Raw genomic sequence first — 25,292 nt, 5'->3', positions numbered from 1 at the left:
ATGACGCAAAGCCTGTGAGCTAGTTCAGGCAGGCAACTTGAGTCGGCTGCTCCACTCACATGGCATCCTCCTCTCACTGTAACATATCCAGCACATCCTTTTGGTTATTTCAGTTGACTTAAGCCGCCACTGCTCTGCTGCCACACCGCTCACCTTAAAGCTCTGCTGTCGCTTGCTGCTGCTGTTCATGCAGCATTTCAAAAGCCCCACCTCCACCCTTGTATCCACCTGTAGTCTATGTTCCCCTAGTTATTATCATCACTCCCCACTCCTTACTAAGCTGAGCTTGGTGCTTCCTTGTGGTTAGTGATGAGGCCTAAATGCCAAATATTTATGCTGTACATATTCTACATTCATACACATGATAATTGTCTTGTTCGACTGGAAACTGAGTCCATGTATCAAAGAGACCGGACACTGACTGAGGTGAGTGTGGAGTCTTTATACTGTTGTGGAGGTGATAGGTTTCAGGTGTGGGATTGAGAGCAGGTGTGTAATTAGAACTCAGGTGAAGGCGTGTGTCGTGTCTGGGTGAGAGTGGAGCCTGGCGTATCTGTGACAGTACCCCCCCCCTCCACCTCCTGAGGGCCGAGGACCCCGACGTCGTGGTGGTCGACCTCTTCCTTGGAGGGCGGGTCGCGTAGGATGGGTGGCGTGGAAGCCGTCGAGCATGGTAGGGTCGAGAATGTCGTGTCTGGGTACCCACGACCTTTCCTCGGGACCGTAGCCCTCCCAATCCACGAGGTATTCTAGAACGCCACCACGGCGCCGGGAGTCCAAGATGTCCTTTACTTGATAAGCAGTTCCGTCGTCTAGGATGAGAGGCAGGGGGGGCTCTGCTGCTACTCCAGGCTCTGTGGACACAGGGACAGAGTGGCGGTAAGGTTTGAGGAATGATACGTGAAACGTGGGGTGAATTCTGTATTGAGACGGCAATTGGAGTTGATACGTGACTGGGTTGATCTTCTTGGTGATGGTGAAGGGACCAATGAACCTGGGACTGAGCTTTCTGCAGGGCAGGCGCATCTTGATGTCCCAGGTTGACAGCCAGACCTTGTTGCCCGGTTGGTATTCAGGAGCAGTGGATCGTCTCCGGTCGGCTGTCAGCCTGCGTCTGCAGAGCGCTCTTTGCAGCTGGTGGTGGGCTGCGTCCCAGACCCTCTCGCTCTCTCGGAACCAGTAATCGACTGCCGGGACTTCTGACGGTTCTCCCGACCACGGGAAGAGAGGGGATTGGTAACCGAGCACGCATTGGAACGGAGTGAGTCCGGTGGAAGGTTGACGGAGTGAGTTTTGGGCATACTCGGCCCAACCCAGGAACTGGTTCAAAGAGTCCTGGCGGCTATGGCAGAAGGTATGGAGGAAGCGTCTGATGTCTTGGATCTTTCTTTCCGTCTGCCGGTTTGTCTGAGGATGATACCCGGAAGAGAGACTGACTGACACGCCTAGGAGGGAGAAGAATGCTTTCCATACTCTGGAGATGAACTGGGGTCCTCGATCGGAAACGATGTCCTCAGGGATGCCGTAATATCGGAAGACGTGGTTAAACATCAGTTCCGCTGTCTCCAGGGCCGTGGGCAGTCCTCTGAGGGAGATTAGTCGGCATGCCTTGGAGAATCTGTCTACGACTACCAGGATGCACATGTTATTGTCTGAAGGGGGTAGATCAGTAATGAAGTCCACTCCTAGGTGTGACCAGGGTCGGTTGGGAACGGGCAGCGGGCATAGCTTGCCGGATGGAAGATGTCGTGGACTCTTAGACATGGCGTATTCCTGACATCCTCGCACATACCTCCTTACATCACTGGCCATATTAGGCCACCAGTAGCGTTCTTGTAGCAGCGTGAGGGTCTCATTGGCCCCTGAATGACCGGTGCCCGGAGGGGTGTGGGATGCGTGGATTAATGGATTGCGTTGTCGTAGGGGAATATATTGCAGTCCAGGGGGGCAGCCCGGTGGCGTGTGAGTGGAGGCATTGGGAGAAGGTATGGATGTCTCTGACCACTGGATGGGGTTCACAAATGATTGGTTTGGAAGGATGGGCTCGGGTTCTTCGTTGGAGTCCTCCGGGGCGTACAACCGGGATAGTGCATTGGCCTTACCGTTCCGAGAACCAGGGCGATAGGAGATCTTGAAGTCGAAGTGTGTGAAAAACAGGGACCAGCGAGCGTGACAGGGGTTTAATTTCTTGGCATCTTGTAGATATTCCAAATTCTTGTGGTTGGTGAGAATGGTGAAAGGATGTTTGGCACCCTCCAACCAATACCTCCACTCCTCTGGGGCCAGCTTGATGGCCAAGAGTTCTCGGTTTCCGATCGTTTCCGTCGTAATTTCTCTCCGCCGGGCTAAGTTTACGTGAGAAGTAGGCACATGGGTGGAGTTTGGTTGGGGTACCCTGCTGTTGAGATAATACCGCTCCCAGTCCTGTAGTGGAAGCATCCACCTCTACCACGAAGGGTTGCTCAGGATCAGGGATGGGCCAGGAGCGGTGCATTAGTGAAGGTTTCTTTCAGTTTGTTGAAGGCCTCGTTAGCAGCGTGCAACCAGGACAGAGATTTGGGTTTATTACGGAGTAGGCAGGTTAATGGATGAACGATAGTGCTGTAGTTCTGTATGAAACGGCGATAAAAGTTGGTGAATCCAAGGAATCTTTGGAGTGCTTTGATGGAGTTTGGTGTGGGCCAGTTCCTGATGGCGTCCACCTTCCCCTCATCCATCTGGATGCCCTGGTTACTGATGTGATATCCCAAAAACTGTACTGACGATTGGTGGAAGGTGCATTTTTCTGCTTTGAGGAATAGCTGGTACTCCTTCATGGCTTCTTGTTCGGGGATGGACAGAGGGTAGATCCTGCCTCGGGGCAACGGTTCATCCGGGATGAGGTCTATGGCACAATCCCACGGTCTGTGCGGCAAGCCCGCCGCCTTTCTGTAAGTGAAAAGGCGGCGGGCTTGCTGTTCTGGTCAACAACAGATGGTATAACCCTGGTCACGTTTCTATCAAGCAGAGTATCTGTAGCCCGGACATTGAACTGTTAGCTGTGGGACTCCGGCCATATTATCTGCCACATGAATTCTCACATGCCATTATTGTGGCTGTTTACATCCCCCCCTCTGCTAACCTGGCATCGGTGTGCAACGCCATTCACAGAGAGGTCTGGAGCGGCATGAAGAGCATCACTGGCTTGAGACCGACTGGCAGCAGAGGAGTTGAAGGCAGCTTGGACAGGGCCAACAAACTTAATCTGTTCTTTAACAGATTCCACACACCGGCTCCTGCTCATCCCCCCTCTAACTCAGCTGCTGTCGGCCCTCAAGCTCCTCTGAGAACTCTGCTCCCCCCTCCCCCATCTTCCTGGGAGAGTCCTACTCACCCCTCAACTGGCTATTCAGGCTAACAGGAGCCTCTCCTCTAAGCTCTCTCTTAATACTACGTCACCTGACTTCGACGGCACATCACATTACACTAGACAGGCGTATCCAGAAACGACACTAAGAGGTACCTAGAGCATCATAGTTTGACGCATACGGCCACTGACAAAGCGGCCATATTTGACATGTTGGGAGTGAGAGTGGGCTGGATAGGCAGCTCATCAGTGAACACCATGCCTTTACTGTTGTCACAGACATGTTATCATTGCATACTAATGCAGTTGAAAGTTCAGGCATGTCACCATGATGACACCAAGTTTTTACAGGTGGATTTCCATACTGTAGCCGTGAAATCAGTGGAAAGCAACGGCTGCCAGGGAAGGCAGAATAACATCCAAATGTATTTGTGTTTGCTATCTGTAATCTAATGTGAAATACATTTGGTTTGTAGTGAATGGACTAAAGCACTAGTATGGACCTTTGAGGAGGCCAAAGGCTTTTAAAGGACTTATTTCTGCCATCACCATACCTATTCCCATTAGTCTATTTTATTCATGAATTAATTTTCAATAGTTTCATATGTTGATACACAGAACATATAACAATGTGATTGAGCATCGCAAATGGTAGGTGGCACTGTTTATACACACATACATTAAGGGGTCACTGAAAACCAAAATCACAGAGCTGCTAAGCAGTTATCATTATAACATAATGAGTGAATAACAACCTGAAACTGTAAATATGCTAACTATTAAGGTTATACAGTGAGTAGTAGTGCATGTTTTCAGTGGTTCAGCAAGTAATGTATGAAAGTAAGGGCACTTGTGTTTCACAACTGACCATTTCACAGCACAGAATACTGTAGTATGTAGGGCTGCACAATTAATCGCAATAGTATTATAATCTTGTTCTCCAGATGTAAGAAAACATGTTTTCTTGGTACAGACCCCAACAAATGTCACATAATCATGATTTTAATAGTTATTTTAGTGAAAATGAAAACTGTGATGCAAAAATTATCATTCCCACTAATCGTGAATCATATCGCAATTGTTATATTTGTCAAAATAATCGCATTTTTTTTTTTTTTACCATATCGTGCAGTCCTAGTAGTATGCCATATGACTATTAAAGGAACAGTTAAACATTTTGGGAAATACACTTCCTGCTCTCTTATCCAGAGTCACATGACGAGTCATATGATGAGTTAAGTTTCATCTCTGTACATCAACTACAGAGATCCAGGACGTGTTTAGCCTAGCTTAGTACAGAGACTGGGAGCATGGCCCTTTTCAGAGTGTTATATTTTATATCATATAGCTCAAATAGCACTTCAAAAGCCCCGCCTCCACCCCAGGATCGAACTGTAGGCTGAAGTGTAGGGGGAAGTTGTTATCATCACTCCCCACTCCCCACTGCTGTGTTGAGCTTGATGTTTCCTTGTGGGGAGTGACGAAGTCAGAGCCCTAACACCAAATATCAGCGCTGTACGTATTCTACATTCACATAATAATCCATTCCTGGATTATTATAAAATTATATTTTTGTATCATTGTACTCAGTACTCATTTTAATGTTGTAGCAGGTAAAGGTGGAGCTAATTTTAACTGTTAATATACTGTTGGGTTGTTTAATCACCAAGAACACATCCTATTTTATAAGGTAATTATAAAAGCTAATTTACTTTTCTATTATTACACTTGTTCAATTTACACAAGATACAATTACAAAATCACTATAACTAAAAATCTGACTTTAGGCACTCTATTGGGATGGTAGTGCCATTCTGTCCGTCACTTTGGTCCAGTCTGGAATATCTCAACACATTTTGGATGGATTACCATGAAATTTGGCACAGGCATTCTGATGCCCAGGAGATGAATCCTATTGACTTTGATGAACCCCTGACTTTCAGCGTCATTATCAATCAATTGTCAATGTGTCTAATTCTTTGGTTTATGGCCAGATACATCCCCATCAGCCTCAGCTGTACTATATGATTAGTGCTTATTAGCATGTTAGCATGCTAACACTTTATACTAAGATGGTGACCATGCTAAACATTACCTATGTAACATCAGCATGTTACCACCGTCATTGTGAGCATGTTAACATACTGACATTAGCATTCAGCTTAAAGCACTGTGGTGCCTAATTACAGTCTCACAGCGCTGCTAGCATGGCTGTAGACTCTTATTTTCACATCCCAGAACTCTGTCTGTACTAGACGCAGAGAGATGATTTGACAATGCATTTTGGGTAGGATACCAACAAGAGGATGTAGTCGTACATAGTATCACTACAAATACAGAAGCAGCAGCAGAGAGACAAAGCACACTGAATACAACCACAAACCCAGTAAGACCTCACAGTGTCAGAAAGATTACAGCTGTTTCCCGCATCCAGCAAACTGGAATCCTTCCATGACAAGCAGTTAACCAGTTTGACAAAAACTATAGTGTTCCAAAATATGGGCATAAGAAAATGTCTGATATGGAATGAAAAAATGGTGAGGGGACTGGAGACCTGAGCGAGGGACCAAAACAGTGAACATCACCTCCAACAATACAAAGCTGGTGGCTGGATTCAGGAAAATGCCAACAATTCATCAGAATGGCAGAACACTGAAGAGAACACAAAGGATAGGACAACGATATACACAGACATACAGAAAGAGACGAAGAGCCAAGGAGAAGAAAGGTAGGAGAGGTACTGCACCTTCTTCCTGTTCTGGGCTAATTTCTGGGCCGTCTGCCAGACATGGAATAAAGCAGACAGGAGAGTAATGGGTTAGAGCAGTGCACAGGAGAGACTAACTGGATCACAGGAAGGGAGGCAGGTTCAGCGTATGTCAGATATAATATCCTTCATCTGTAGTGCCATTGTATTGTACAGTGTCTGTTATTTTGTTCACATTGAGTAGGTGTGTTCGTATGGTTGTTTTGCATTTGTGTGTCATGAACACCATAATCAGTGTGGAGGTCCTTACAGTACATGAGTGTGCAGTGCATACAGATGGCTACACCCAGGCATACTACATCTATATAGTATCTATAAGATGAAGGACTATGATGGGGGAGTTTGTGCTAAAGATGAGGCGAGCCCTGTATGTCCTGTTTTTAATAGAAATCAAATACTGTACCTGTGTTTATCAAGCACCACAGTATCACTCCTAGGAATCGCGATGGAAGTGAACCTAGGACTAAATCTGCTGTTATTGATGACGCTTCCTACACTGACTTTCAGCAGAAGGACTTCTCCTAGGAGATACTGTGAACTGTTTTAGAACACAAAGTAGACATTTTGATGACATGTTGTAATATCCTTGTCAGCCCTACCCAATCGCATTGTTTTACAATGCTAATATTAAATTCCCTACTATTCCCTACCTATTTGTACATACATTTATTGTTTAAGCCACTCCAGTAGCTTGCCTACGTTTTCCCAAAGCTTCTGTGCTCACTATGAGATTTTAATCATTTATTCATTTTGGCATCAAATTTTTGAATATGCACTGTATACAGTAACATAGGTTACCTAGTTACCTACATGACATTTGCCTATAAACATAAAGCCTACAAGTAAAAAACTATTGCTATGTTCTTCATTTTGAATTTTACTGCCGTCTAATAGTCCAAATCACAAGTGGAAAACTACATCATCATGATTTCTACTTTGCAGCTGTTAGGGTTGTAAAACAGTTACATCATACTCTCTACTATGAGTAATCCTTCTCCTTCTGAAAGTCAGTGTATGAAGCTTCATCAATAACACTCAGTCCTGTCCATGTTCAGGCCCATGTAGTCAGACCAACACAGGCCTAAATCCTGACTCATGCCAGGCTTGTGATGAATGATGCACCACATTTGGCCAAGTATACTGTACTGGTTGTCGACACTGGCCCAAAGCTGCCCTGAGTGCTGCTAACTGGAGCTGACTCTCGGCCCTGATTATTTCACACCCCCAAATTTGGTAGCCATATATGGGCCAGAACCCAGATGAAAATGCCAACACCTGGGAGGCCATGCAGCTGCAGGACCATGATTAATTTTGTATCTGTAACATGTAGTTAAATGTTTGGGAGTATGGAGTGGTGGTGAGTCATGGGATTATCTCAACACTTGGTGATCTGATCAGTCCGGTTTACAGCAGTCATCCTAGATGACTGAGGGGGTTTCTAAACCTCCCACCCCCTCAAAGGCAGGCTGATTAGCTACGGGGGAAGAGCTCCCTCACCCTCTGACTGCCAAAAGCCAACACACTCTGGACTGCTGTCAGTGTTCATTCACCATGGAAGGTAATATAAAGACAAAGTGTATTTGCATTAGCCTTCCTCTACCAGCAGGTGTCTCTGTTGTTTTGGCTACAGAACAGACAGAGACGCTGACTCTTAGCACTTTCTGTACAGAACTACACCACCACACAGTTCAGCTCTTCTATCCTCTCAGTGTGAAAAGCTGCAGGCTATAACGGTGGCTAACACCTATGATCAGTTCACACAGATGTTTACGTTCAGCAATTGAGCTTTCTAGTTGCTGACTGTCTTGATGGGACTAATTCACTATGTGTTCTGGGTAAATTAACTAACTAAATTACTAACTAACTAAAAGCATGGCCAGCTAAGCACACACTTACACACACACTCAAGCAAACCTGTGCTTTCTGGAAGAATTTCAAAATGTCAAGGTAACTTTACTTGGACATTTTAGTGATCAATGTCAAAACATAAATAATGAAAGAAAAAGTATTTTAGTTTGGTAGATTGGGACATGTGTAGGACGAGATTGGAGAGTCAGAGCTGATGTCATTCCAGCCATGATTTGTGTCAGGTGACGTTAAATGACTTGCCCACGGACATTCAGCTGACTTTCTAGTTTTCCAAGACATGCTGCTGTTGTGATGTTAGCTATAGTAGCAGGAGAGTTGTGAGTATCGCTGTCTGGAGCTGCTGTGCTCTGGCTGTTAGCTTCACAGCAGCAGCTGTAGCGACAGTTTGCTAACCCACAACCTAACTAACGTTAGTTACATTACTTGGGGGTGGTTCACTTATTAAAGGTGTCCTGTGGAGGTTTTTAACTCTAGTCATGCTGTGGAGCTGTTTTTCTGTGAGTGAGTCTTTGTTTTTCTGGTTTATGCATGCACACGAGGAAGCACATGCATGCACGTGCATGCAGATAACGCATACATGTCAAAGGACTCACGCTATTCCACTAATCTACACAGCAAGATATGCTGCAGTGCACCAACAAAGGCAGCAAAGAAGAAGACTGCTAGCTAGAAAACATGTATGTAAACAATGCTCGATTTAAAATGTTAAAATGTTTTGAGGAAGGAAATGCATTCAAGAGCTCAAGGATTCACACAATGCATTTTGGTGAGTAACAATGAATGTAAACAACTTTGGTTTACAAGAAAACTCCACAGGGCACGTTTAATCTTCAAATAAGTCTTCATTCTTGTCAGTTGCAGTAGACTAGTCTAAGAGTAAATGTAGGAGTAGCTAAACTGAAGAAACCAGTCTAACATGTTTTTGACATACAACATACATTTCTAATCTCACCCTCTCCGCAGTGGCAGTAATCTCGTGGAAGATCAAATAATTGTTTCTGGAGTTTTGTTGATTTACTGGATTATTTTCTCTCCATGTTCTCTCCATAACTTATATCACAAGTAGAAGAGCAGTGAGGACAAACTGTGTACACAACCCAAAACTCAGCTCAGGCCTCGAGGTGCTTTGACACTGTGACAGATGCTGGATGTCTTACTGCTGTGTGTGTGTGTGTGTGTGTGTGTGTGTGTGGCTGAAGGCTCTGTGTGTTTATCACAGGCTGAAAAATTCTTTCGTCACTGTGAGCCAACAACAGTATATATCCATAGACATTCACTGAGCCAAACAAGTGTTGTAATATAACCAATAGAAGACCATTGATGTATGAAGCGATTTTGGTGACACTACACTGTAGAAGAGTGAAGTTATTGAATTATTTTTTTTAGTAGCTCTTTTCGGCATTGCACTTTTTAGACGGTCCCTGCACACTCGTCTCACAGCCGGCTGTATATAGAGACCAATGTTATTTGTCCAGCTCGGAGGGATAATTAATACTTATTAATTAATGAGGTTACCGCTGCTGTGCCACGTACGTAAAAATGACTACTCTTAATTTAGAGATGCTCGTTCCTGCTGCTGTGTGATGGCTACAGGTATTTAATAATTGATAATAAACGTTTAAAAGTAATCAGTGACATTTGAACATAATCGGTGAGATGTGTTAATCTAACGCACTACAGACTGTGAAATTGTAGACCCTAGTGAAAAAGGCTAAACTCAACATACATAGAGGTATTTAGTGATTTAGGAGAGGTCTGTTATGTGCGTGCACCTCCACCAAACGGCACGCAAATTGTGGCTTTATTATGGACCAATCTCGGAGCTGGAATGCGGAAAGAAAGCCTGACATTCAGACGTTGTCCTGTGTGCGGAGGCAGCAGTTCACTTATACAGCTACTGTATATTTTTCATTAAGGGGTGGCTTTGTGGCTTTGTTTGTGGGTGAGAGAGCAAGAGACAGAGCTTGAAAACAGGTCTCTCACACTAAAACATAATACTAAATCGAGAGCACAAATCACTAATTCGACTTTTTTTTTTCTCCATGTCACCTAGTGGGCTCCATATTGTCTATATTGCTGTTTGCTAATAATAATAATTTGCATTGGAGCTTACTGAATCTGTGTACTTTGGGTTTCAAAACAGAGTCAATCACCGGTGCAACCCAATCATTTATTCACATTTATATAATCTAATTTTCTCTCTCAATGCAGTGAAATGCTTGCAGTTTACAGGCCGGATGTCATTAAGGACAGCAGCGCTGCAAAACTAGCTTTACTGTACTCCACTAACACAGTTGAGCACAGTAAAGAAACACAGTAGAGTGAAGCAAAAAAACACAGTAAAGAAACACAGCATAGTACAGTAAAGAAACAGTAAAGAAACTGCATAGTACAGTAAAGAAACTTCTCTCTTGGTTAATATCAAGTTGTCATAACAAAGACATTATTGTCTTGGTTAATGTCAAGTTGTCATAACAAAGACATCTCAAACAATGTCAATTTTGCATTTAAAGTGACATAATTGTCCGAATGACACTTCACTTCATAAAGACACCTTCATAACATTGCAAAAATCAGGCTCATCCTGTCTCAAAATGACGCAGAAATGACAAGTGCACGATTTGTTACTTCTAGGCTGGATTATTACAATTCCTTATTATCAGGCTGCCCGAATAAGTCCCTTAAGATTCTCCTGCTGATCCAGAATGCTGCGGCACGTGTACTGACAAGAACTAGGAAAAGAGATCATATTTGTCCAATATTAGCTTCTCTGCACTGGCTCCCTGTAAAATCCAGAATAGAATTTAAAATCCTTCTCCTCACCTACAAAGCTCTTAATGGTCAGGCACCATCGTATCTTAAAGATCTCATAATACCTTATTACCCCACTAGAGCACTGCGCTCCCAGGATGCAGGGTTACTTGTGGTTCCTAGAGTCTCCAAAAGTAGGATGGGAGCCAGAGCCTTCAGTTATCAAGCTCCTCTCCTGTGGAATCAGATCCCAGTTTGGGTTCGGGAGGCAGACACCATCTCCACATTTAAGAGTAGGCTTAAGACTTTCCTCTGTGATAAAGCTTATAGTTAGGGTTGGCTCAGGTGAGTCCTGAACCATCCCTTAGTTATGCTGCCCTTTCTTTTAGCCGATCCACTAAAATATACCTGGATCGGCTTGAGACACAATATACAAATAAATAGTACTTACTACATGTGGATGTAGATGCAGTGGGTGGTAGCTCCTTCAAACTTGCTACATTTTTGTTTTAAATTGTTTTTTCCCCCCGGCTTTATTGCTGAAATATCATTGAATGACGTCTGATTGGATTTGATTCGAAGTAAATTGTTCAAATCGACTGGATCTGGAGATTCTGACTATGGCAACGGCTGTGCATGTAGAAGCTGCTGCCTGTAGGCTAGCTCCTTCAAACTTTGCTATATTTTTGTTTTTATCTGTTATCTTAATTTTTTCCGGCTTTATTGCTGAAACATGATTTACCTATTCATCTGAAAAGGAAGACAGGGTTTGGATTTACAGAGCAGTGGATCTTGAGACGATCCACCCAGCCAGATCAAGCGGACCAGACACCACGGCGGGTGCTGTCATTGTCCCGGGAGGAGAGGAAGCTGACAGAGCACAAGACTCCAGCGGGATGAGGGGAGGCGGACTCTGTGTTTACATCGATGGTGCTTGGTGCTCAAGCGCAGTCAAAGTGGATGGACACTGTTTCCAAATGCCGAACATTTTATGTGACGATAACAACCAAATTATTATCTTTACTATCTTGTTGCTGCTGTCTTGCATTCCCCCAGACACAAATTCAAAGAATCCACTGAATTATTTCCTGAGTGTATTTGTGTATGTATATAGGTAAATAACTGTTGGATATATATATTTTATGTGTGTAGCATGAAGGGACTACTAACTTAATTTCATTGTACAACCTTGTGTTGTATAATGATAAATAAATTACCTTGTATTATGTGTAGTTACAACATTGTCTCTATTTTATTATTATTAGTACCAAATTACATAGGTCTTTCCAATGATTTTTCAAAGAAATTATTAAGAAATTATAGATGTGTAAAATTATCAAAATATTTACAAACAACTCTGTATTTTAATTAACTTTTAAGGTTCAAGGTTCATTTATCTGTGATTTTACATCACGGGTGCACAATGAAATGAAAGTTATAGCCCCCTTCACGCTACACACACAGAACATACAAATATTTAAAATTAGAATTGAATAAAAAGAAAAAGAAAAACAATATATACAGTTTTATACATATAAGTGGTATGGTAATGTCTGGAAGAAAATATCATCTATAGTAAGATAAACAGTAAAATAACAGCTGATAAACTGAAAGCTGAAAAACATTAAATGTATTATCATTACAGAATTAGCTTGATCATTATGGCAAAGACATGGTTTTTGATGTTTAGATATACCACTGTAAATACAAGATAGATAAATAGAGGGAGAGCTACAATAAAATGCAACTGGTTGTATAGTCATATAACAAGACTTCAGTCATAATTTGGTATGATGGGAAATGGAAAAATAATAGGAAAATAGGGTTTTAGAAAATAGGAAACATAGAAAACATAGAAAAGACTGGAGGTACAGTATGATCTAAAATTGTGCCTACATATTTATTGATTTGGTACAAGTTCAAAACAAAAATGCAGCAGAGCTTGAAACATTATAGACTTGACTGTGGTTTGTAAAAATAAATGTGCCCTCTGCTAACTTCAGACCAGTGTGTGCATACATTACATGAGTGTGTCTGAGCGTGTACTGTGTGTTTTCACCTTGATGCGGCTGACGGCCTCCTGTGCCTGCATCATGCGGATGTTTTTAGACGGTGTCTTATCCGACAGCAGCTGGGTGGAGCCCAGGTAGTTGGCTGCGAATATGATCCCATCGATCAGGTCCTCTGGGTCACATGGTCCTGGGACTAGAGGGAGGAGATAGGTTCAGTCTCACTATATAACACAATGTTTCCCCTCCCGCTTTGAGATAAATAATGAAATCTGTAGTATACTGTATTTCATTTTATTTTATTTCAAGCATGAAGTTGTATCACTTTATAATAGCAATAATAGTATAATAGTAATAACATGCAAATTTTAACAATAACTTTAATAATGTAATCCTATTTAGTCATAATGAAGTTTATAAATGTTGGTAATCCATTCATAAATACTGACTCTCACTCTGTGCGAGTTGTCTCAGTAGCTTAGTGTCTCCTCATATCATAGTTTTCCTGTTTTTTTTTGGACACTGTGTTGGCCTTACCCCTATCGGACTGCTTGCTTGTTGCCTGACTGCTCTCCTGTGTACCAAACTCTCTCTTGGCAAGTAAAGACTGTGAATTTCTTAACTAAGACTGTGTCTCTGAGTTGTGCGTTTGAGTCCTTTTTCCTGTGGTAACACCAGTTATAACAGTACAAACTGGCCATTCCAGGGACTCAGCCGACTCTGACACTGTGCACGCTGCCATTCGTGTCCAGGGCCATCAGTTCCACCTCCACGAGGAGCAGTTTAATGAAGTCTGCATTGGAGTGAGGAATCTTACCGAGCGCCATGAAAGTTTCCAGGCTGGAATGATTCCTCTAAGCTGGAGACTTTCATTCACGGGTTGGCTGACCTGATTAAGGACCAGTTAGCTCCATTGGAGCGCCCCTCTGATTTGGATGCTGTTATTGCTCTAGCTATTCACATCGACACTCAACTGTGGGAGAGAGAGAGAGAGAGAGAGAGAGGTCCAGGGCAGTTGTTATTGCACCCATCCAGAGGAGGCAGTCGCCAGCTCCTCCTGGAATTTTCCTCCACGGGTCTCCCCTGGAGTTTTCCCTTCGGCGCACCCTGCTGCTTTGGAGGAACCCATGTAGATGGGAAGAGCCAGACTCACTCCAGAGAAACAATAGCGCAGTCTGCAGGAGGGGCGGTGCTTCTACTGTTTCCAGCTGGGGCCATTTACTGTCTTCATGTCCAGTAAAAGACAAAGCTCGCCAGTGAAGAGGGTGCTGATGAGCCACACTACTTTCTCTGATTATTACTCTTGACCTCTTACTCAGGCTAATCCCCTCCTCTAAAACTCTCTGTTATCCTGTGTTGGTGCACTCTGGAGCTGATGAGAGCTTTTATGGATTAAAAATTAGTCAAGACACTCAGTTTTGACCTGATCCCTCTGCCCAAACCTTTGGAAGCCAATGCTCTGGATGGTCGCCTGCTGTGTAAAGTCACTCATTGCACCCTGGTGCACACACTGAATTCATAAGTTTCCACCTGTTTGACTCTCCTCTTCAACCGCTTATTCTAGGCCTGCCATGGCTGTCCAAGCATAATCCAACTGGTCCACTGGTGAAGTTATTAATTGTGCTTTAACCCACTGTTCATCTGTTTCTGCTTCCAAGTCTCCTATCTGTGGATCCAGTCCCTTCCAGGATGTCGGTGTCTGCCGTGGACTTGGATTCTCTTCCCTCTGAGGAAATGGCTGGTTCTGAGTTTCTGGATCTGTCTGGTGTTCCCGCTTGTTATCTTAACATCAAGGAGGTTTTTAACAAAGCCCGGGCCACCTCTTCACCAATCGTATGATTGCTGCATTGACTTATTTCCTGGCATGTCTCCTCCCAGAGTCCGGCTCTACTCGCTATCTGCTCTAGAAAGAGATGCCATGCAAAAGTACATTGACTCTTCCCTTACTGCTGGGATTGTGTCCTTCCTTTTCTTCGTGGACAAGAAGGATAAGACTTTTTGCCCCTGTATTGATTACAGAGGCCTGAACGAAATCACCATAAGGAACAGGTACCCCCTCCCTCTCATCTCATCTGCACTTGAACTTTTAAAAGATGCTAAAATCTTCACCAAGTTAGATCTAAGAAACAAAAAAATTATTTGGTGAGGATTAGAGAGGGGGATGAGTGGAAAACAGTCTTTAACAAGCAACCCTAGCTAACAACGGGACATGCTCAACCAGTTTGTTTTCGTCTATCTGGACAATATTCTAATTTTTTCTCTGGGTGAGGAGTCCCATGTCCAGCATGTTCGTCAGGTTCTGCAGCGCCTCTACGATCACCAGCTGTTTGTCAAAACAGAGAAATGTGAGTTTCATGTTTCCACTATCTTACTCTTGGGTTTTGTTGTCTCCCCTGATAATATTCAGATGGATCCTGCCAAGGTCAGTGCTGTGGCCGGGTGGCACACAACTTTTTTTGGGTTTTTCAAATTTTTATAGAAGTTTCATCAGGAATTTCAGTACTATTGCTGCCCAGTTGCATGCCTTAACCTCCCCTCATGTCAAGTTTCAGTGGTCTCCCCAGGCTGATTCGGGATTCTAGAGGCTGAGGGAGCGTTTCACTTCAGCACCTGTCCTCACCATGCCTGACCCTCACCTGCCGTTTGTGGTGGAAGTGGATGCCTCGGACTCCGGTATTGGAGCTGTTCTGTCTCAGGACTCCCCAGAGGATAAGAAGCGAAATCCTTGTGCTTTTCTGTCAAGGAAGCTTTTCTCAGCTGAGAGGAATTATGATGTGGGGAACAGGGAGCTGCTGGCAGTTAAGGTGGCACTGGAAGAATGCCATCACTGGCTGGAGGGAGTGGAGCACCCCTTTCTGGTTTGGACAGATCATAAGACTCTGCAGTATATTCGGTCTGCTAAACGGCTCAACGCCAGGCAGGCAAGGTGGGCATTCTTTTTTTTATTATTTTTTTTTTAATCACTTCAGATTTACACTCTTACTGGCCTGATTCTAGGAACACTAAGCCTGATGCTCTGTCCCGCCTGTTTAACTCTGACCTTGCCTCTAAGTCACCTTCTTACATTCTGCCTCTGTCCTATGTTATTAGGGCTGTCACTTGGGACGTTTAGAGGAGGGTCAGACTAACCTCCCAGTCCCGGACGGATGTCCCCCGAACCAGTTGTTTGTACCTGTCTCTCACTGCTCTCAAGTCATCCATTGGGCTGACACCTCCCGCCTCACTTGTCATTCTGGGGTTTGACGGACCACCTTCATCTTTAAACAACGCTTCTGGTGGCCATCTATGGAGAATATCTGGCTGCATGTCCTGTGTGTGCCTGGAACAAGGTTTCCAATCGCCCTCCTCCGGGTCTCCTGTACCCTCTCCCTGTGCCTCATCGGCCCTGGTCAGACATCTCTCTGGATTTTGTCACTGATCTGCCCGCCTCTGAAGGTAACACCACTGTCCTTACTGTTATTGACAGATTCTCCAACATGGCTCACTTTATTCCCCTGCCAAAGAGACAGCAGAGGTTATGATGTCATGTTTTTTGTCTTCATGGTATTCCCTGTGATGTGGTGTCTGAAAAATCATTCCCCAAACAGAAAGCCTGGATGAATGGAGAGGTGAGAGCTCTACTCAGAGCCAAAAAAGCTGCTTTTCGGTCAGGAGACAAGGAAGCATACAACACCACCAAAGCAAGACTGAAAGCTGGCATCAAGGAGGCAAAGCTGAGGCATCAGGAGAGACTAGAGAGAGACCTCAACAACACCAAAGATATGTGGCAGGCGATCAAAAACATCACAGGCTACAAAAGCAGGAGCACCTCCATCATGTATGAGGCCACGTTACCATTACACATTTTATGCTCGTTTTGATCTCCCCAACAGAGTCAGCTGTAAGTCTACTTGGCCTCCAGAAGACTGGCCATTGTCAGTATCCACAGCAGATGTGAGAACAATCCTGCTGAGAGCGAATATGAGTAAAGCTGGGCCTGATAACATCCCTGGCCATGTACTAAGAAGCAATCAGCAAGTTGATGTTATTACTGACATTTTTAACATATCACTGTCACAGGAGATTGTTCCCACCTGCTTCAAGACAGCCACCATCGTCCCTGTACCTAAAAAGTCTGCAGTGTCTAGTTAGTAATGTGTTAATAAAAGGATCTCACAATAATCCAAGTCTGCAGTTGTAAATGGTAATATGTTTTAAGAAATGAATTTTGGTTTCCAATAAATTATTAATGAATCAATATTTACTTTAAATTGAAATCAATATAACAGTTATTACTTGGAAATTCCTCTGGAAAACAACAACTGCTTTGAAACTCAACACAACTAATTAAATTAGCTGCCTCAGACTTTTGTCTTTATTTTCCCTATACTTTGTGCCAAATTACATACTCATCAGCAGCAAGATACATTTTTTACAATCTGGCAACCCCAAATGTTATTGCTGGTTTATTACTGATGTATTAAGCATTAATAGATGATTTATTGAAGCTATTAGTTACAACATTTAAACCCTTACCAATGTATGTGTCATTAGATAGTGGTGCCAATGGTAAAGTATGTTGTTGTAATGAGAAAATGTTACTGAGCAGGGTTTTTTTTTGACACAGTAACAACTTACACTGCCGTTTAACATACGCTGCTGCTTGACTCACATACAGTGAATACGGAATATATAACATGTTTCTATGCAAAGAAAGCCAGGCATAGCTTCAGGTGTTCTCATAATCAGAGCAGGACACTGTGTGTGCTGTGCATGTCCATGATTGAAACCACTGATGTAATGTGACTGGTGAACTGGAAACTCCCTATCTTTCCTCGTCCTCTTCCTCTTGTCTCTCCCCCCTCACCCATCTCGCTCCTGCTCTGTCTCTATTAGCTACTGAAGACCTTGACATTTAGGAATTGCTGATGCAGCATTTACAACAGGCTTAGATCAGCAGTGCAGTTCAATAAGCTGTGTATTACCAGGGAATCAAAGGGGAATCAGCTTCAACATACCAAAAACTGACAGTATAGGTCAGGCAGAGGTTAGGACAACACACCCATCCTCCAGGATTGTTTGCCAAAAGCTTACCAGCATGTCAGTGTTGTTGTGCCTGTGAGACATAACCATAAAAATAGGTAGAAATGGAGCTTTTGCATTTACAGTACTGATTAATGGTTATTACAAGAAAATTACCATATGTGTTTCCAGCTAATGAATATGGCCTTGGTGTGTAGTTTAGAGTAATATAACCATAAAATTAAAAGTACAGGTAGAACAGATAGTTAAGCATTTTCCAGACCCAGTCCATGGTTATTACTCATACTACCTTGTTTCAAGGTAATGATTCTGGCCTTCAATGTTTAGTTTAGAGTAAAATAATGCTTGAGCTTTTTCTAGCCCTGACTCATGATTAGCACATAGAGACCAGGAAATAACTCTGGCCACTATCTAATCTAGAATATTATTACCTCTAGCATGATGATGATGAACAATTGTACCTCTTTCATTGAGAAATGAGTGAACCTTTCCTGATTTCACTGTTCACATGACCTCTGGGTCATGAAACGGGCCCTGCCAGGACTCAAGGAGGACACGAATGGAAAGTTAAGTGACAACTGGCCAATTGACGATGGGACAGGCCTTACCTAACACAGAACACTCCCACATTCCAAAATGTGGCCTGGAAGTTCACAGCACTATGAACTCATGAAACAAGGAACAAAGGAACTGACTATATGATCCAAAATTGAATGTATACCAATTGATATGTGATGTTTAGTTAACGCAGTAAGGAAGAATTAGAATCTTTGGGTCAACGTGCTAAATTTTGATACAGTTACGATAGAAACTGAAGATAAGTGTTTGGTCTAATTTAGTAGATTAGCAATTAGAAGAATATGGATACACCTATACATATCCAGTAAACCGATTATAGTTTGCAATAAGATAAAATGCAAGTTGAAAGGCCAATTCTGACACACAGGGTGTGTGTGTGTGTGCGCCTGTTCTGTGGCTGTTGTTGCCCCTCCTCTTTTCATCCCTCTTAGGGGGGAGAAACAAAAGATACACATTCCTGTGATACAAGGAACATTGACATGTATTGATTTTATTTTACTATTTAATTTGCTGTCCTTATAGGTATATATATGCATATATATAGATATATAGGTACATACGTAGGAATATGTGTTGCCATAATAACAGATGTGGTACATTTTTGACATTTGTGCATGTGTTAACACTGTCTATCAGCTTAATGGTCAGTGGACGATGTCCTGTTTATTCATAAATATCTTATAAAAACCATTGCTATTTTATCAATTACTTCCTAGGCTGCTCACACACACACGGAAATGACAGCAATTTTTTTTTTACTTAGGTGCCCTCCAGCAGCCCAGAACTCAGCTCAATCCCAGAACCGCACCAAACGTGCTGAAGGCCGGCATTCAGACAACTCTGAAAGAAAGAACTCTGAATTCAACAAACTCTTAACACCGCCAACTAGACATCACACCCAGAAAAGTGGAGGTGAATGAAGATGTTATCATCCTGCTGCCTGCTGAGAGAGAGACAGCCGACTCAAGTCATGTCACCACGTGGGACACTCCAGAATCGAAACAGACCATCCGCTGCCCCCTCCCTTCCCAACGTAACTTCTCCTCTGGCCATCTAAACCACCAGGTGAAACTTGACTTTTCCTGTGATACTGGTGTTGAGGCTATAGATTACTAAGAGTAATTAGGGAATGTTAGGTTAATCATAATAAGGTCTCCCATCAATATGTTAAATGATAAACAATATTGAGTGGCTTCAAGTATTGCCCTTGTGCTTCCCAATCTCTCAGCTGCTGAATGGTGCATTAAGGTGATTGCACTGTTAGTTAAAGTTTTCATTCACTTGTTGATCATTCACTGCTTTATCTTATATACGGTGGTCCTCATGCATTTATTAGTTGTTCAGAGCTGTATTCATTGCATTTATTAAATCATTTGCATGTTCAGTAGTTATTAGTTGTCTGTGTAGTTAGTAGTTCAATAAACCTTTCATTGATAATCAAGTAACGTAATCAAGTAGTTGATTACGTGGTTTGTGTATTAAGTGTTACAAGTGTTATTTTCCTCCCCAAAAATACAGCGGTATAGGTTGTCTATGCAACCTATAAGCTTATTACGACCTCTAGTGGCCACATAAGTGGCTAAAGTCACGTGACATATCTTAACTTACGTATGTAACTTACGTAACTAACATACTTATTTTAACCCAAACCATGATCCTTTTCCTAAATCCAACCAAGCTGTTTTGGTGCCTAAACCTAACCAAACTGCGACCATTTCACAACGTTAACCACGTGTTTATTTTTGTTACCATGATGATGAAGGTCCGGTACACCTGTCGCTGGTACCCTCTGACGGTCGTTTTGGGAGTCACTGGTAAACGACCTATTCTGTCGTTTAGGTATGAGCATGTGTTGGTGTTACGGTCACTGTTTACGAGTCAAGGGTTTAAGCAACCTCCAGATTGAGACTGAATTAATTCATTGGCTATCATTTTCCCTTTTCTAAGGGTGGTGTATAGCGTTTAATTAGTCTCATAACCCGCGCACATAAAAAACAGACGCGTGCACGTGATTCGAGCGCACAGAACAGTATCTGCGAGTGGAATGCCATCCTCGCAAGGGAGCATTTGTGCTCCGCGTACAATTGAAATGAATAAATAGAAAGTTATCTTGCAACTTTATATATGCACTAAATTGATCTAAATAACAACTAAATAGTTACTAATAATAATTACAGCTTTCATTGATACTGTTTAATACATGGCATTCAGGAACAACATCATATTCAAAATCATACAAGCTATGCTCTGCATATTGAAATCTTTTAAAGATTCACACGAGTCAAGGTTCCAAAACTAAATTTAGATCCATTGCAGTCCAAGGTGAATTCCCTTAACAGTATATTAGTTGATCGATTTTGACTTTTTTGAGATACAAGAGCCTTACACCTCATTATTCCTGGTCTTTCATGTAGATCCAGAGATCAATTCACTGTCTGCCGATCTCCTCTTTCGTGGAGTGGGGTGTTTGCCAGTCAGGTTTCTTGACTGGAATCTACATGTTGATTCCGAACTGCTGAAGTCCATCTGCTTGTTTTGTGTTGTAGCCTTGAAAATGAACTAAAATTGAACTGGGAAGTTTGTTCTGTCCTGTCTTCAGCCCAACTGCCAGATGTTCAATGTTAAGTTCACCTCTTATATCCAATTTCTGGTACATCAGTCTCGTCAGAATCTTCTTGCAGGCTCAGCTTTCAAGATCTTCACATTTTGCTTGCAATTGTCTCTGCTGCTGCAGAGTTTGGATCAGCATCTTGCTGATATTCATTTCATGATTTTCATTTTCCGCAGTCCTTAATTCTTCTGCATGCATTCTTTTTTTCAATTCCCCATTCTCTTTGCGTAGTTCATTTATTTCCTCCTTGAGCATTCCAAAGATTACAAAAGTTTCCATTAGGAATTTTCTGATCTCCTTAAATATTTCACCAATTGCCGACATGCCTTCCATATTTCACGCGGTTGACTGTTGTCTTCAGGTTGACTGTTTGAGCAGAGCTCCGTTTGTTTAGCAGAATTTCTGTGCCTCAGTTTTGACATTCTTCTTTTTTCTCTTAATTAAGTTGTAGTACTTTCCTTTGGTAGCACATCAGTCTGATAAAAAATGGTCAAAAAAAAAAGTAAAAAAAGTCTATTTGTGGCATGTCACAATCACTGGCAGACATCTGGTCTTTGATTGTCTGTTTCTTTGTGTCATGACGAGAAGAAACAGCTTAAATACATTAATAGCCTCAATGAGCTGTGTGTCACAGCCACTGCTGCTGCTGCACTGTGTTGGTGAGCGGCCAAATCAGCTGGCTAAACTACAATAAGTAACTTCCCATATTTTTCAGAATACTGGCATGAACCTGTCCCTTTCACCTCATGCAGTATCTCCCTCCACGTTTGCCCTTCGACTCTCTGGGGAGTCACGCTTCACAGTTTGAAAACCTCTGCACCAGAGGATGAAGAACTCACCTTCTACATACGTGGGGAAGGACGCAAGGCTTCTCCTGGACTATTAATAAAAAGAGAGGAGAATTATTTTTTCAAACATAACTTAAACTTGATGTGCAAAAGTGAAAATGAGACACAGTGCAGTGAATATCTAATAAATAGTAAAATGTTGGACACACCTCTTTACTGGAGGGAGAAGATTCAAAGCTGTCATCCTGCAGCAGATGTCTGCTGGATGACTCTGCTCCTGGAGGAGAGGGAGAGCCTGAACCAGGAGACTGTAGGGAGAGAATAAGGAGTGGGGACAAAAAGCAGAACACAATCTGTGAATTGAAATCCTTTAATGAAAACTAGATTTATCGGTCGGCCGATATAGTCGGCCAGATATTGGGCTATCGCAGATATATCGGTATCGGCGTATATGTTATCCAATATGAGCCGATATGAAACTGTTTTCTTTTCAGTAAATTAGGCAGAAACAAAGGCCCATGTTAATATATCTTTGTCACTATAAGGTTTATCCAGCAGAGTGCACTGTCACTACAGTGGTAAGCAGTGTAAAATGAAAGCGAAGAAGCAGCTCTCAAGAACTCGTGTCATATCAGTAAAATACAGCTGGTGGGATGAATCACCTCACTAATGGTTAAAACTACCAACACAAACCACCATGTTCTGACACATTACAAACACTAACAAAAAGTAACATCTGCATTTTGGAACAAGACAGCTAACTTAAACTGCTTTCAGCACTAGGCAGTGCATGCTGGGAAATGTGGGTCATTGCTATTGCTACAATACTCTCAGCACCGAGCAGCATATTTAGCAGAGTGCCATGTGCACAGCTGAGCAGATGTAGTGGTGTCAAAGCGGTGTGTTCACGGTAAGTTGCTAACTAGTTTGTGAAATACATTGCTGGAAAGTTAATAAACAATGACCCCATTATTTTCCCTTTCAATATAACTCTAATATAACCCTGTCCCTGACAACCATCACGTCAATCATGTTTATCACAACTGTTGCTGTGTTAGCGAGGTAGCTAGCCAGCTAGAGTTTGTCCGTCAGTAACAGATTGAAAGGTAAGCGTCAGAGCATCTCTTCATCATTCTGCAGCTCAGCAGATGATGGTGAGGTTGTCATATCGTACGTAGCCACATCTCTCCTCCTATCCTTGTGTACTCTAGTGTTGCTCTCCCCTCCCTGTGTTCCTTGTCAGTCCTCTGGCCTGGGCGGAGCGCTCTGGTTTTCCCTCCTGCTGCTGATCACCGGAACAAAGCTGCAGCATGAATCTCAGAGCTTGATAGAGTAAGTTAGAGAATATGTGGTTTTGTAGAGAGCAGTGGTGGAATGTAACTAAGTACATTTAGTACTGTACTTTAGTACAATTAGAGGTACTTTTACTTCAGTATTTCCATGGCATTTTCTGCTACTTCAGCAACTGACTGATGCTGAACAGCACTGATGTTTATTTAGGTATTTATTTTATTTTTATTTATTCTTTATTTTCTCAATGTTCATTTCTAGAATTGGTTGACAATGTACATGTTAAATGTTTGTCCTGTTAAAGAATATTTAACTTAAATATTCTTTAATAATATTATTTGTTTAAGAAAGCAGCTTTTCAATATATCGGCCATCATATCGGTAATCTGTGAATGTCTGCCCTCTAAAATCGGTATCAGCCTCAAAAATTCCATATCGGTCGGGCTCTAATCAGAACCAAGCACCACTTTAACACAAATACCTCTGTACCTCTGCAATGCAACAGAGTGCATTCTCAATGGTAAACTTTCCTTTGCATCCTGTCGAGATTAAGCAGGTTAGGTTTCTCACTATCGACTGGTCACTACAAATATGAAGCCAAATTGTGACTAAACTTGATGTGTGAGAGTTTGAGAATCACTGTTCCTTAATGAGACACTAAGGCTGAGAGAAATGTTTAGGAGCGACGTCACAGAATAGCTTTCTGGGGATGCCATGATCCATGGGTGACTAAAGGGGCCTGTATACTCCAAAAGGCTCTGTACATACTGTGTCTGTATATGCAGGCATGTCCTCACATGTACAGACGAGCTACCTGTGTGAGGACGTGCCTGCATACATGCATATACAGTCCGCGTAGTCATACACTTTGGGCATGGATGTCCACACATAGAACTGCAGGGGTCGTTGTGGACATGGGCAGATGATGTAATGTACGTCACACTTATTGAAAAATGCTTTTGAAGCAGGTTTTTTTAAAGAATCTTTTTCATGTGAAAGAAGGTTATATTAAAGGTTGTTTCATAAATTTGTATGATTGAATTTATGCTCATTCAACAGGACCTCTGCAGAGCAAGTTATCTTACAGTTTGATATTGTAATACTTTGTAAAAAACTTTTCTAACTATCCTTAGAAACAGTGAGGAGCATGATCAAAATATCTGATTTGCCCGTTTGTTGCTGGGCACATGAACACTCTTCTTAGCGCAGCACTCTCTGCTTCTCTGTTGCCGATGTGTGCATGCGTGCAGAGATCACCTAATTAGTTCAGAAATATCGCATAATAAACATTCGTTCTTTATCATTAAAAGATGTTTCACATTTTAACAATAAGTGACACAGTACATTAACAATAAAATTAATTAATAATAAAAATAGCAGTTATATATTATATATATATATATAAAAAAAACAAAAAAACTTTGTCCTTCACCCTCCGCGGGTGGTCTCATCCTTCGAGCTCGGGTCCTCTACCAGAGGCCTGGGAGCTTGAGGGTTCTGCGCAGTATCTTTGCTGTTCCCAGTACTGCACTCTTCTGGGCCGAGATGTCTGGTGTTCTTCCAGGGATCTGCTGTAGCCACTCCTCCAGTTTGGGGGTCACTGCCCCGAGTGCTCCGACGACCACGGGTACCACTGTTGCCTTCACCTTCCAGGCCTTCTCCAGCTCTTCTCTGAGCCCTTGGTACTTCTCTAATTTCTCATGTTCTTTTTTCCTGATGTTGCCATCACTTGGTATCGCCACGTCAACCACAACGGCTTTCCTCTGCTGTTTGTCAACCACCACGATGTCAGGCTGGTTCGCCATTACCATTCTGTCAGTCTGGATCTGGAAGTCCCACAGGATCTTGGCTCGGTCATTCTCTACCACCTTTGGAGGTGTTTCCCACTTTGACCTCGGGGTTTCCAGTCCATACTCAGTGCAGATGTTCCTGTACACTATGCCAGCTACTTGGTTATGGCGCTCCATGTATGCTTTTCCTGCCAGCATCTTACACCCTGCAGTTATGTGCTGGATTGTCTCAGGGGCCTCTTTGCACAGCCTACACCTTGGGTCTTGTCTGGTGTGGTAGATCTGGGCCTCTATTGATCTGGTGCTCAGGGCCTGCTCCTGTGCAGTCATGATGAGTGCCTCTGTGCTGTCCTTCAATCCAGCCCGCTCTAGCCATTGGTAGGACTTCTCGATATCAGCCACTTCAGTTATGTTCGGTGGTACATCCCGTGTAGGGTTTGTCCTCCCATGATGGTCCTTCCTCCAGCACG

At 42.8% G+C, this 25,292-nt stretch overlaps 1 protein-coding gene across 7 annotated transcripts in view; it reads right to left on the bottom strand.

Moving 5' to 3' along the window:
• Positions 1-25,292, bottom strand: part of apba1a (amyloid beta (A4) precursor protein-binding, family A, member 1a) — a 96,886-nt gene that overhangs the window by 14,000 nt on the left and 57,594 nt on the right. For 6 of the 7 annotated variants that reach the window (XM_044195700.1, XM_044195701.1, XM_044195704.1 and 3 more), the window contains 4 exons: positions 21,952-22,050; positions 21,794-21,833; positions 12,793-12,938; positions 6,093-6,125 (listed from right to left, as the gene is read on the bottom strand). In XM_044195700.1, the coding sequence (XP_044051635.1) occupies positions 6,093-6,125; positions 12,793-12,938; positions 21,794-21,833; positions 21,952-22,050 (318 nt within the window). The remainder of the gene's footprint in view (positions 1-6,092; positions 6,126-12,792; positions 12,939-21,793; positions 21,834-21,951; positions 22,051-25,292) is intronic. The other variant, XM_044195707.1, reaches the window with a different exon arrangement.

This window comes from Siniperca chuatsi, linkage group LG5 (genome assembly GCF_020085105.1).
Source record: "Siniperca chuatsi isolate FFG_IHB_CAS linkage group LG5, ASM2008510v1, whole genome shotgun sequence".
Classification (NCBI taxonomy): domain Eukaryota; kingdom Metazoa; phylum Chordata; class Actinopteri; order Centrarchiformes; family Sinipercidae; genus Siniperca; species Siniperca chuatsi.
This window is presented reverse-complemented; position numbering and strand designations above follow the sequence as displayed.